We start from the raw sequence: 15,202 nt of genomic DNA, 5'->3' as shown, positions 1-15,202 counted from the left end.
AACCCAGATGCGATTAAGATAACAGAGAATTCCACTCAGATTAGGCACAAAATGTGCTTCCGCGCCACACGCTAACTCGGCGCGAAGGTTACCATTACTGATGGATGCGCGCTGCGCGTCACGAATACGCGATTCAAGGTTGCTTTGAATCGGCGCGAAGTGAAGCTGGGTGCGCGGCAAGATACAGTTAAGCTGGCAGGGTTTTCGGCTGAGCGCATCGGCTACCACATTAGCCTTACCAGGATGATACCGGATCTCACAATCGTAATCGCTGATGAGTTCGTTCCATCGGCGTTGTCTCATGTTAAGTTCCTTTTGATCAAAGATATGCTGAAGGCTTTTATGGTCAGTGTAGAGGATACACTTAGTACCATAAAGGTAGTGTCTCCAGATCTTCAAGGCAAAAACAACTGCACCAAGCTCGAGGTCGTGAGTTGTATAATTCTTTTCATGAACCTTAAGTTGCCTTGATGCGTAAGCGATAACCTTGCCTCGTTGCATAAGAACACAACCGAGACCTTGGTTGGATGCATCGCAATACACGACAAAATCATCATTACCCTCAGGTAGCGCAAGAACAGGAGCTTCACACAACAATCGCTTGAGCGATAGAAAGGCTTCTTCTTGCTTCGAGCCCCAAATATATGGTTTACCTTTGTGCGTTAGAGCTGTTAAAGGCAAAGCGATCTTCGAGAAGTTCGAAATGAAGCGCCGGTAATAACCAGCTAAGCCCAGAAAGGAACGGATCTCAGAAGGAGTAGATGGCGTAATCCAGTTCTTGATTGCTTCAATCTTGGATGGGTCGACATGAATACCCATCTTGTTTACAACATGGCCAAGAAACTGTACTTCATCAGACCAGAATTCACACTTGGAAAGCTTAGCATAGAGCTGCTCGGTTCGAAGCTTTTGCAACACCAACCGAAGATGTTGCTCATGCTCGGCCTTGGTCTTAGAATACACCAGAACATCATCGATAAACACAATTACGAATTTATCCAAGAAAGGCCTACACACCCGATTCATTAGATCCATGAAAACGGCGGGTGCGTTGGTCAAACCGAAGGACATGACCAAGAATTCAAAATGGCCATAACGAGTTCGAAAAGCAGTCTTCGGAACATCTTCATCGCGGATGCGCAACTGGTGATAGCCAGAGCGGAGATCAATCTTGGAAAAACAAGAGGCACCTTGGAGTTGATCAAAGAGGTCGTCAATACGCGGTAAGGGATACCGGTTTTTAATGGTGAGTTTGTTCAACTCGCGGTAATCAATACACATGCGAAACGATCCATCTTTCTTTTTAACGAACAACACCGGAGCACCCCAGGGCGAAGAGCTAGGGCGGATGAATCCTTTAGCAGTCAACTCTTGAAGTTGGCTTGCCAATTCTTGCATCTCAGCGGGCGCAAGACGGTAAGGAGATTTAGCTACGGGGGAAGCACCAGGGACAAGATCAATACGGAACTCGACTTCACGAGCGGGAGGGATACCAGGAAGATCATCAGGAAAAACTTCAGGGAAATCACGCACAACAGGGATATCGCGAAGCTTCTTCTCTTCAGCAGGTTTAACCACATGGGCTAAAAATGCAATACACTTCTTCCGCATGAGTCCTCGGGCTTCGGCGCAAGACATAAGTTTAAGACCGCGGGAGGGTTTTTCGCCGTAGATGTGAAGATCACCATTTTCTCGAGGTATGCGAATCAACTTCTTGGCGCAAATAACTTCGGCGCGATTCTTCGAGAGCCAGTCCATACCAATGATAACATCAAAGCTCCCAAGAGGCATGGGGATGAGGTCGATCAGAAAATCGTTTTCGTTAAGGTTAAGCGTACAATCTTTAATCACCGAGTTAATTAAAACAGTTTCGCCATTAGCCAATTCAACTGAAAAATCTTCTTTTAAATCGCTGCGCGGTCGCGCAAGCTTCTGCTCGAAGGCGCGAGAGATAAAACTTCGATCGGCGCCAGTATCAAAAAGTATAGAAGCATAAAATCCGTTAAGCAAAAAATGTACCATTAACTACGTCATTATTCGCTTGCGCTTGGTGCGCGGTTATGTTAAAAGCTCGTCCACGCGTTACTTGGTTCGAAATCTGGTTCACCGGATTCGCTTGCGTAATCTGAACTTGTAGTCTCGGGCACGCGTTCCGGAAATGACTGGGATCACCGCAGTTAAAGCACGATCTGGGTCGTGGGTTTTGGTAGGTTGGTTGTGGGTTCTGCGGGTAGACTGGTGGTGTTGGCGCAATTGGATTGGCGGGAAGGACTCTACAGTTTTCAGCAGTGTGACCGGTACGGCCACATCGGTTACAAAGTCGACACGGGGTTTGGGTTGGGTGGTGAAATCTACAGGTTGGGCAAAAGGGATGGTTTCCTGTGTAAGGTTTCTTAGTTGGCGGGGCAGGGAGTGCTGGATTGGTTAAGGCATAGTTGTGGGCTACAGGAGGTGTTGGGTAAGCTGACAGAGGGTTAGGCGCGTAAACTGGGGGTTGGTATGCGGGTTGCTGGACAATGGGCGGGTTGGTAAGCGCATAGGCCTTGCGCCTGCGCTTGAGGTTGTTACGGTTTGAGGGTTCAGGTTTGGTTTCTGTTGGTTCAGGGACAGTCTTGGTGAGTTTGGTCTTCTCAGTTCCCCGCAGGAACAGGGTTCCTGCTCTGACATGGTTGTCGCTGAGCACAGCGGCCAACTCGATGGCGTCAGAGAAGGTTACTGGGTTTCAGGCCCATACAGAATCTTGAATTTCCATGGGGAGACCCCCAAGGAATTTCTCTATGGCTCGGCGGGAAGGGGTAACAAGGTGAGGGACCAGTAAGCTTAGCTCGTGGAACCGCGTCGCGTACTCGCGCGCTTCTCCGCTGTATTGCTTCAATTTCCAGAATTCTTCCTCCAGGCGCTTAACTTCGTTGGGAGGGCAGAATTCTCGCGTAAGAATTTCCTTAAATTCCTCCCAGAGCATGCTGGAAGCAGCTTCTGCGCCACGCGCATGAGCTACTCCATTCCACCATGTAAGCGCTCTGGATTCCAGGACACTGGAAGCATACAGGGTTCGTCTGTCTGAGGGGCATTGGGTGTGAAGGAAAGTGTTTTCTATTTTCTCCAGCCACTGGAGCATCACGGTGGCTCCTTCAAGACCTGTGAACTTTGGAGGGTTACCCGCGTTAAAGGACTTAATGTTATAACTCGAGGTGTTGGTATTGTTTTGGCTCAAAGCTTGGGCTATTGCGGCGGCCATTTCCTGGGAATGTTGCTGTCTACGCATGCGCGAGGCTTCTCTTCTCTGAAATCGGCGAGATAGCGGAGGCATTCTATAAAAGTTTTAATTTTAGTTAATATCTTGGTTTTAGCGCAAAGTTTTAATCTTATAAAGCTTGGTTTCACGGAGTCAGTTACAGTCAAAAGTTAAAGTAAAATAAATGACTTTAAATGCGGACTTAATAAAGGTAACAAATTCGAATCAAGAATCGACAATTCATGTATCACCATGACTTTCCGAATTCCCAATTTAAAATATACGAGCAAACGAGTATTGGAGATTGACGATTCATGTATCACCATGACTTTTCAATCTTCAATATAAAACATACAAGAAAATGAGTATTGGAGGTTGACAATTCATGTATCACCATGACTTTTCAAGTCTCCAACCTCAGAACATAATCGTAAATGGAAATTGAAAATCAACTATTCATGTATCACCATGACTTTTCGGATTTTCAATCCCAACAAACGAATATGTAAGTAAAATCAATAAAAATCGAAATTCAACAAAAATCGAAATATCGCGAAATAAAACATAAATCATACACTGCGCAAGCGCGAGCATATTCATAAATAACGAGTAATTAACAATAAGTGCGCGAACATGAGATTTCTCTCATGCGCGAGAAGGGACTCTTAGGTATTCTAGGCCGTTACGTCTAACCACCTATCCTAAAGTCAACGAGCTCTGATACCAATCTGTAACACCCCGACCAAAGGCGGATTATACATCGGGGCGCCACATATTGTTTCATTACTCGTGACACTATTGGGTGTCAATATTTAATAAATACATTCATTCGCGCACGCGCAAAGCAAAAATAAGATAACATAAATCGTCATAAATCAATATATTATAAATCATAATATTCGAACAACAATAACTTGTCTTGATACATTTTAATCTAGGTCCAAAATAAAGAAAACTTCCTATGTGTCCACAAGCTCCAAAACAGCTACTGCAAACCTGAACATGTGTTAAAATAAACGTCAAACACTTGCGTGTTGGTGAGAAATCAAGTTTAATACAATACATAGATAACCATAAATCTGCGCGCAACATGTGTATGTCTGGGTTTCAACAAGGGTGTAATCAGATCGGGACCAACTCTAAGAGACAAGACTGCCAGTGCTCACAATTGAGCTCACAAACAAGACTAACTGTGCAAGTGTAACAAAAGAGAATCATAAACGATAGTTCTCCCGTGTTCATCTAATGGTACCATGAAAACTGCGGAATAGACCGACAAGACGGTTAATGATCCACACATACAAATAAACAGCCAAGTCTACGTCCTCAACACATGGGATACTGCGCGACTAAAGTTCATAAACAGTTTAAGACTCTAAGTTTGTATGAACACATGAACATCCCAAAACATTAAAATAAAAAGGGATTAGGTACGAGATTACTCACTTGATAAACGATGCGGTGTAAGATAAAGCAAGAACCGACTTTAAACAAGCACAAGTTAACCTATAAATAAGATTATTGTTTTAATGATTGGTTCTAAGTCTTGATTATAAGTTAGCATAATTAATAAGTAAATTATATATATAATATATTACCGGAAAAAGCAGGGTAGAGGAGAGGAGAAAACGGAGGCAAGAGAGGAGGCGGCAGAAGGACAATCGGCAGAGAGCAAAGGAAGAGAGATAATAAGTGTTTGTGTGTGTAGTGTTAAGAAAAATAACATTATTATTTATAGAGAAACCCTAGGGAACACAATCCCTAGAAAAGATCTCCAAAAGTAAAAGAAAAGATATCAACAGTAAAAAGTTCTGAAAAGTAAAGATATCAAAAGATATGGTAGCAGGGAAAAAGAGGAAAAGGCTGACAGGATTCAGAAAAAGGCATGGGAGAGGACAGATAAAGTTACTGGTCAAGCATGGAAAAAGCAGATCCTCAAAAGATTATGTCAGTCACTTTATCTGTCAACCAATGGGGTTGGTGCGCATGCTGCGCCGAAAGTAACTTTTCAGACATAAAGCAGATTAGGTCAACAGCTCAAAAGATAAGACAACTCAAAAGCAACGGCTAGATTAAACAGAAGAAAACTCAAAAGGGGTTTAGCGCGAGAAGGCTCGAGCGCGAAGGCAAAAGTGCGCGAGCGCGAAGGCAGACAGAACCAACCTTAACGCGTCGCGGGAAGAATCACATTTCTTAGCGCGCCGCGGGAGGAACTAAAATTCCTAGCGCGCCGCGGGAAGAACTATAATTCTTCGCGCATCGAGGGATGAACTACGATTCTTAGCGCGCTGCGAGAAGAACTACAAATCCTTAGCGCGTCGCGGGAAGAACTACCGTTCTTAGCGCGCTGCGAGAAGAATTACAATTCTTAGCGCGCTGCGAGAAGAGTTCGTCTCGCGTATCGCTGTAACAGGTGGTCTTCACGCAGGATTCCTTGTAAGGGGTCTGGCGCGTGGAGCTGCGCAGACAACCTTAGGCGGGAAGGAACAAAGGACAAGCAAAGAGTTAGAAGAAAAAGAGGGAAACAAGGCGGAAAGAGAGGAGAGGGACGGGACGGCGGAAAGAAAGAGAGAGAAAGAGGCGGGAAGGAAAATATATATTATTATTAAAAATAAAATATAAGTATAAATATATATTAAATCATAAAAGAAAGAGATCGGGTAAGAGAAACGGGTACCTGGGTCGGGTCGGATCGGGGCAGATGTCACAGTCGGCTCGTCATTTCGTGACCATATCCTACGGGTTTGGGTTTATACAATATCATATTATCATTACCTCGGGTCGGTGCTCGGTTTCCTTGGTGATTTCGGCTAGAGAGAGAAGAAGAAACTAGAGAGAGATCTTATGTGTGTGTTTTAGATGGTGTATGGAATATGTGTAAATGAGGAATTAAGTGGTGATTATGGTTTATATATTTTGGGGTCATGGGCTTTAGCCCATGGTCTTTCTTCCTTTCCTTTTTAACCCAAATCCATAACTCTTATCCATTTAACCCGACACAAGCCCGACTCATAATAACTAATAATTTATTTATTTAATAAACGAGAAAACGAGATGTTACATGTTGAAGTTAGCTCCTCTGACTCTGATTTTTGAACGACCAAAGAAAAAGATTGTTAAAGAGAACAAGCTAGCTAAAAGGGTATTTAGGAAACCTTTTGTTGAATTTAAAGATAATAAGTTGAGGATGCGATGTTCACCTTTTAATACTGTTGATGCAGTGAAAGCAATGAGTCAAAAACAAAAAGGGTGTGTTAAGAAAATGGGGTTTGGGTCAGTGTTAACACTATATATACCCCAAAATCCCATGATTTTGGGATATTGGACACTGATGAACTACGATGAGCATTTAAATGAATTGAACATCGGGTATCGTATTATTAAGATAACACCAAAAATAGTGCATGCGATATTTAGGATACCAATGGGTAAAATATCAGTTTTGAAAAGAACAAACCAAGATTGGGGGATGATGTAACTATAGATTTATTTAAAAGTCAATTGCCAAATGCAAGGATAAGTATAAAGAATATGAAATATAAACTAGCTGAAGATCAAGGAGTTGGTGACTTATTTAAATTGAATTCCCTTGTGTTATTCAACACATGTATTGGATTTATTACAAAATCAATAACAGTTAATCAACCTTTCATCAAAGCAATTAGTAAATTTCAGATATACCAAAAAATTTTCTATTTATCGTTGATGTCAAACTAGTATAAATGACACACTATTCTAACGAACATTGTAATTTGCTATTTATCGTTCATGTCAAACTAGCATAATGTTCCACATGTAAATAATCATGTTGCAGGGACGTGTAACTAGCTTACTTCTAGCTGCTGGATGGGCTGGTGCAGTTATGAAAACTGTTAAACTAATATCTATAACATAGTTATCATTTATTTGGCATGTATCACAAAACCATTTTCTGTGTATTTTAGTAAAAAAATCGTCTGAAACATAACCAAGCTTCATTCTTTCTATTGCAGAAATAGTTCTATAAGACACATGAAAAAATGTTATACGTGGAAGTGTATTGTTTGGTGCTACGCTCTCTTTTTGTAATTAAAGCCAAGATGGAACAACTTCTCGTAGCTATATTCAGTAGCAAAGCTTGGATGAGAACGTCAGGGGAGGGACCTCAAATTTTCGGCCGAAAACGGGTAAATTTACACTACGTATAATAATTTTCGAGTGAAAAACGGATAAATTTACAGTATTGCGCAAACATACAGCCCCTAGTCCTAAAGAAGCTTCGCCAATGGCTATATTGCCTTTATTTTTGTAACTACCATCAACTGATAATCCATATCACATCCGATGTTTTTTTTTTAAACTGATAATCCATATCACATCCGGTGTTTTTTTTTTTTTAGTGATCAAGTCTAAAATAGATAGCAGCTAGGTAGAAATTAACTAGAACTTATGTGTTCCTATTTCTGTTTTGACTCTTAAGTATCCTTTATTCAATACTATGAATTATTTAATGTAGTACATGCATTGTGCGTGACGTCTATAGCACCATACGAATCCTAAACAACAAAGTGTAATGAGACATGAACTGTTAACGACAAACTGTAATACTTATGAGCCTCTACAACGCACGCATACTTATACTAGTGAATAGTAACGCAGATTTAGAAGTAAGATTACAAAGGCAATATGTGTTAGCCGTTGGTATGTCAGGGTGGGTGGGGGTAAACGAGAGGGGGTCAAGGGTGTTGGTATAATTAAATAACAGTATACAGAATAATATGAAATAAATAGGAAATTGATAGTGCTCCTATAATCCTATTTACGGGAGTAAAAAATCTTAATCATATGATCATTTAAGGTATGTTGAACTAGACGTGCAATTAAAAAACCGGTTCCGGGCCCGAACCGGTGTATCTGACCCGGAACCGATTCCAGGTCGTACCCGGTATACCCAAAACCCGGTTTGGGTATTTGTATACCCGAAAGCCATTCCTTCGTACCCGGTTCTGTTTGAAAACCGGTTCCGATTCCTATCAGGAATAACCGGTTCCTCCAGGTATATTTTGTTAAGTGCAGCTGCAGGTCAAAAACTAGTCGTTGGAACCGGTTTTTCTTGTCCAAAACCTTATATAAATTGATTATTTCCCCATTGTTTCACCACCATTTGCTAAAGTAAAAAACAATCTAAAAAAATACTTCTCGTTTTACAAACCCGCCCATCGGACTCAAAAATACTATGGCAACCACCAAAAAGTCTAACAACAAGGCAAACAAGAACGCTACTCCATCCGTTTTTATTGACCCGATTCGTGTAGAAGATGACCCACAAGTTATTGCGGCCCTCGACCATAACTGCAACAAAGGAGTATGGAAAAATTGGGACTTGGTTCTCAATATCGATGGTGATACTAAGGCTCGTTGCAAATTTTGTAGAACTTTTTTAAAGCACGATTTGAACTCGACTTTAAAAAAGCACATCGAACACAAATTTTGCAAGGACTTGAAACAAGTTAACGCAACCGACCAAGTGGAATTGGGTAAATATGGTACACTCTTTCGTTACAACACGAACCGGGTTCAAGATAGAATGGCAAAGTTCGTTATTCAACGAGGTTTGCCATTTAACCACATTGACGACCCAGAGTTGACGGGCTTGATTCGAGAAACTCTACAAACGTGATACACACATGTAAGTCGTACTACCCTAAGACGTCATTGTATCAAATTGTGGGAGTGTGTAAAAAAAGAATTAATCGACTTTTCAAACTTTAGAACCGATGGTGAGTTTAACTAGCGATGCTTGGTCGGCACCACACGGGTTACCCGAATCATACATTTGTGTCATCGCTCATTGGGTTGATCTGGTGTCTTGGCAATTGATGCAACGCACCATCGCTTTTGAAAACTTCCCGTACCCACATACCGCCGAAAAATTGTTTGAATTGGTTGATGAGGTTATAACGACCCCAACTTAAAAAATAATATATTTTCGATGTCGTTTGACAACGCATCAAAAAATTCAAAGGCGGCTGAAAAATTTATCATAAAATATTCACCACCTTGTTACGAGAATTTTTTTCATGTTCGATGTGTTGCACATATTATCAACTTGGTTGTTCAACAAGGTCTCGGCAATGATAAACATAGGTCAAGATTTGACATGCTTTAGACTTATGTTACAAGATGTTTTCAAAAGTGGTAAAAGAAGACATCTTGAATATAAAAACTATTGCAAATCGGTTGAAAGAAAATATTTGGGGCCAAATTGGGACGTTCCAACCCGTTGGAACTCAACTTTTCATATGCTCAAGTGTGCTTTTGCTCAATGCCAAACTTTACAATGTTTTCATAACAATCTTTTTGATCGATGCGAGGCCGATATGCTTCCGGAATGTGTTTGGGTCAATGTCGGTTATTTGTTGAAGTATCTTGATGTGTTCAAAACCGCAACAACTAAGTTATTGGGAGTTTATTATCCTACTAGTTGTTGAGTTTTGCAAGAATTGTACAACTTGTCTTTGAATTTTAGAGAGTTTTAGGTGAAGAACCAACTCTTCAAGGATATTGTTGCGGTAATGAAGGAAAAGTTCTTAAAATATTATGAAGACATACCGTCGGTGTTTACTTGTGTCTCTGCTTTAAACCCCTATTGGAATGTTAATGGGGTTGAGACATTGATTGAGGAAATATTTGACAACATGGGTATGCACGAGATCGACCCGAAGTTGTCGACAGAAGTGAAGGGCAAGTTTAACAAAAACCTTCAAGACCTTTATGACCATTATTTTCAACTTTATGGTCCAAGCGCAAGGTTGTCTTTTGTGAGGCAAACAACGAATAGTAAGCCGTGCAAGGACAAACTTATAAATTTGATGAATGGGGTTCGTGAATCGGCTACTAAGAGGCAAAGAGGAAACACACCAACTAGTGAACTTGGTCGATATAGTGGAGCAAACTATGTTGAGGGCGCAACGGTCGATGATATTCGCAACATTGATATCTTGGCTTGGTGGAAAGGAAAACAAAACGAATTTCTTATTCTATCCGCCATGGCTTGTGACTTGCTTGGCATACAAGCCTCAATGGTTGCTTCCGAATCGGTTTTTTCTCTTAGTGGAAGGATATTATCAATGCGAAGAACAAAACTAAATCCCGAGTCTCTAGAGGTTTGCATTTGTCTAAATGATCATTTGGATGCGGTGGATCGTATACAGCATAAGGCAAACTTTGAAGACGAAATACCAATAGAGCGTCCTATTCATGATGAGGAGGTGGAGGAAGGGATTTCTTCCGGAAATTCGGGTGGTGAAGAAGACGAGGATGAAGACTAAGAAGACTTGTGTTTTTTTGTTTTAGTAAAATAATTTGTAACACGATCAAATTTCAAGTAATATTTAGATTTGCTTTGTTTATTAATTAGTTTTTCTTTGTTATTACTAGTAATGTTTTATTTCTTATTAGTTATGTTTTATTTTTTGTTACTTTTTCAATTGATTACAATAACGACGAACAATTTATTATAAAAAACAACACATATTACAAACATTATTAAAACATGACAATACTAAACATAACAAGTTAAAAAAAACAAGGTCCGTCGTTTTAATCTAGCGTTCTACAACGATCAAGGGTTGTTACCGACGGTGGTAGGTGCTTGAGTTGTAGAGCCGGACGACTCTCCCGCTTCCGCTTTCTTGGCATCAAAACTTTTTTTCTCACGACAATACTTATTGATATGCTTGCGTAAGGTGGAGTTCGACCCCGCTTTCAGAAACTTGGAACAGTACTTGCACCGGGTCATCTCTTGTGAGTCGGTCATGACACACAAATCATAATGAACCCAAACCTCGGAGCATCGTGTTGTTTCGATGACCATAACAATGTCGTCGTTACATGCCATTTGCCGGTTTAAGCTTAAGTGTGACTTAAAGTGTGTTTTAGAGTTTGAAAGTGTTTTAACAAGTTTTACACACCACATAGCTATTTATAGTATGTGTGTAAGGTGTATATAGTTAAAAAAACGGTTCCAAGGGTCAAAAATGGCTATATAGCCGTTGGAACCATTTCCTAGCGGTCATTTGGTTTAAATTAAAAAAAACGGTGTACCCGATTTTTACGTAAAACCCGGGCCCGGTTCCTACCCTACACGGTTCCACTGGGTTCCCATATTACTCCAGCGGGTTGGGTCCGGTTCCTGACTGGAACCGGTTCCATTCTGTAGCCGGTGGCAAAAAAACCGGTTCCTACCCGGTTCCGGGTTTTAAAAAAATCCGATATTGTGCACCTCTATGTTGAACCGGGTATTTTGTTGGAAATAATTTCTTTATCTTCTAGGATACGGTAAGTTTTGCTTTTGTCTCACTCTCCTTTTATACCTAAGTGAAATTTTATTGGGTATGTTTGCTGATTTGTTTGTTTGTTAGTAGGACTTTGTTATTTCTTTTCATAAAGGGCAATTTATAACGTTTAAAACAAACTTGATATGATAAAAAAAACTCTCGTTTAGTATTGTAACGTATCTAGTTTTTCTTGCTTTCAACGTGTATTAATTAATAAGCAAGTCGCAAATAGTTTGATGCAAGACCCTCACAAGAATAGCAACGGATCTTAAGACAATCATGAGTGAAAGATATGTTAGTTTTCAATAGAAAAAAGAGTAAAGTGTGTTTTTTTTAGTGTGGTTTGTTCTAAGTTGATATTTCAGTACACAAGTTTAAAGTCTTCTATTTCCGTCCTTAGAGTTTCATTTTCTTCCAAATACCAAATTTTAAACTTCTTGACTGAAATATCAAATTTGAACAAACCACAAGGACAAAAACCATAATTTAGTTTTAGAAAAACATTCCATAATATTCTTAGCCATTCCTTCATAATAGACAGATGACTCTTGAGGTAAATAACAACCATTATTTCATGTTTTCTTTTCAAGCTTTCTTCTATAAACGAGGGAGAATATCTACCACAAACGTTGCATTTCCAAACATAGTAATGTACAAATAACCCAACAACGTTTGGCTTCATTTCAACTTCCATATTTACATTCAATTCTTTTATCATCTTATCATCATAACAATATAAACAAGAACAAAGAAATACAAGTGTTGGTTCATCAATTTTTTCATCACATTTGATTTGATTACTCAAGTAAGTCATAACTTGTTTTTGTTGTTCCTTCATTATATCATTATGATGCCTACATTGTCCCTTACATTAATCCACATAAATTTGATGATTTGGCGACCATTAAAGAGATTACATGCACCCTTTAAAGAGTGGTGTAATGGTACATGTATGATTCCGTCTAAATGGTTGCATGTTAAATTTGCGAACAAAACATGCTCATCATCATCATCATCATCATCGTACTCAGTATATCCCACCAATAGCAAAGCTATAGTAGGGTCTGAGGAGGGTAAGATGTAGACAGCCTTACCTCTACCCCATAAGATGTAGACGGCCTTACCTCTACCCCATAAGGAACAAAACATGCTACAAATAGAATTTATATTCCAAATTAACGCTCCTTAGATTATCATTATCATTCACACGAGTGGGTCTAGCCTAATATTTGTGGGGGGGGGGGGGGGTATTTACGAGAAAGAAGAATAATATTATAGAAATATTTATTCGTCTCCTCTAAGATTAAAAAATTATATATAAATGATTTTGTCTTTGTATATAACCTACACATGTGTAAGTCATGTCTATGTTAAATAACCTACACATGCATAAGTAGATGGTTAAATTTTTAATAAATATATATATGTAAAACTATAATACAAAAAAATTAAAAAACATAAGGATTTTTTATATCAAGCAACTAAACAAATTAAAAACATGTTGAAAAATTAAACTCTGGCATTTCACGATGGCGATGGAATATGTGAATCTATCCTTTCTGTTTTAGGCTCGAAAATCTGTTGACTCACATCACAAATAAAAAATATGGAGCTTTTACTCTAATTTGGACAGCCTATAGACGTGACGACTAAGGTTGCCATTTTTTTTTCTTATTTCTTTTAAAGATAAATTTCTTTTACTTCTCACATGACTCGAACCCAGGATCTTCAGGATCGCCCAAGACCACACTAGACTGTGCATTGCGTGAATGACTAGACTAACATAGATCATGTCAATATCTTTATGCACAGGAATAAACAAAAAGGAATATGAAGGTACTATGAGAACTATATATATTGCCATGTGTTGGAAGTGGAATAAGAACAACCAAGATAAAGTAAGCTACCACAAGCAACTACCTAAATTTTAGTCTCTACAATAATCCTACACTGATTCTTTTTTCTATAACGAAAAGTTAGGTGGTTGTAGCAGAATTCAACATCTCATTGTATTGCGACGAATGTGAAAGGGTCGTCGCTGAAACAATTTCAAAAATCAAAGGTATCAATATTTTTGTATAAATCTTCGACTTACGATCCATATCATGAAACTGAAACTGTATCAAATATTTGTAGGGGTTGAGAAGTTTATGACAGATATGACAAGACATCATGTTGTGGTGATGGGCCGCATAAGACCCGAGAAAGTGTTGAAAAAACTGAAGAAGACGGGAAAGAGAGTAGAAATGCTTTTGTCGTGTGAATATGACATGCCGGATGACGCAGAAAATGAGGAAGGTGAAGTTGGGGATGAGTTCTTGCAACCTGCCCCGAATCCTTTGATGTATGACTATTTGCGAGAGAGTACATTGTATACGATATTTAGCGACGAGAATCCTAATGCTTGTTCAATAATGTAGGCTGCTTTATATTGCAAAGAAACACCAGTCCTATTTTCTTAGCTACTAAACTTGTGTGAATACATTTCAGATTAGCAGCAATTCTTAAAATTTTGATTTAAACAAATGAATTGAAAACTAAGAAGGCATCAAGAGGTCCAATTAGTATACGAAAAAACAATAAAAAATGTTTCGTTTTTGGAAGGTTAAAGGTTTGATGACAAATGACCCATATATGTAACTACCGGTTAATTATCAAAGATAGCGATTTCTATATCACGAAGTTTTCAACATAATTAGACTCGTCTTACTTGAAGTCGTTATCTGAGATAGGGACATCAGAAGCAAAAAAGACAACTTATTTCTCACTCTTCCTTCTGTCGCAGATTGCGAATTTCAAAAGGTCAATATCTTAGACAGCCACTAGCCTGTTTCTCAAACATCACAAAAAAGACTATTACTGTCATCAGCCATTTTCAGAACAATCTACTTTAGAAAAAACTAACAGAAGATGGATTAGAAACATAGCTAAAGTTTAAAAAACTGAAAGTCATTCATCGCCTGCTTGTAGATTCTTGGAGATGGGTTTGCGTTTAGGCTTTTCAGATCGAGTCAAGTTTACCATTATTGTTGATATTTGGTTGTCCAACAAAACTGTAGTTAATGAAGCTTATAGTAACAAGAGAATGAAATTTGCCAGCATTAACATTTCCATTTCTTTGATAGATTCACAAACTAATAAGCATAATTATGGCAAAGAATTGAACTTAAATCAAAAAATAAGGGCAGTCAAAAACGGTTAGAAGGTTCATCCAAATCGAAAGAAGCCACTTTGTGATCCAAACGCCTTGATTTTCATGGTTCGACAGTTTTGATGGTTCAGTTCGTTTTAAAACTTAAAACTGGTTGCTTGATCTTTATTATTTATGTATATTTTTCCAACTTTGGAATACATTTATATATAATCATAAACCATTTTATCATTTTAAAATTTATAAATTATTTTAAAAAATAATTAAAAAAAACCAAAACTAATAAAACCTGTCGGTCGAGCTACAGTTTGGTTTGACATTTCCAGTAACCATAGCTAGCGGTTCAATCCAGAATTTTCGTCAAAACCGACCGAATTATACCATAAACACCCCTAGATGGAACAGTCCATTTCAATCTGCCAACCAATGCAAGATAGATTCTAATACCAATCTTTTTTTAACATTTTCAAAGTCAAAAACCATCCTATGAACCAAACA

General features: G+C 38.9%; 1 protein-coding gene across 1 annotated transcript; it reads left to right on the top strand.

Moving 5' to 3' along the window:
• Positions 1-8,450: 8,450 nt before the first annotated feature.
• On the top strand, positions 8,451-14,562 carry LOC143552182 (heavy metal-associated isoprenylated plant protein 19-like). The gene is made up of 4 exons (XM_077042457.1): positions 8,451-8,616; positions 13,366-13,451; positions 13,534-13,615; positions 13,690-14,562. The coding sequence occupies exons 1-4, from the start codon at positions 8,451-8,453 to the stop codon at positions 13,971-13,973; spliced, it is 618 nt and encodes a 205-aa protein (XP_076898572.1). The 3' UTR covers positions 13,974-14,562.
• Positions 14,563-15,202: the final 640 nt, after the last annotated feature.

The sequence above is a fragment of the Bidens hawaiensis genome, unplaced genomic scaffold (assembly GCF_021521415.1).
Source record: "Bidens hawaiensis isolate Kalapana, Puna unplaced genomic scaffold, B.hawaiensis_p1.1 tig00016806_1, whole genome shotgun sequence".
NCBI classification, from domain to species: Eukaryota; Viridiplantae; Streptophyta; class Magnoliopsida; order Asterales; family Asteraceae; genus Bidens; species Bidens hawaiensis.
Note: the sequence above shows the minus strand (reverse complement) of the source record. Positions and strands in the feature narration are given on the sequence as shown.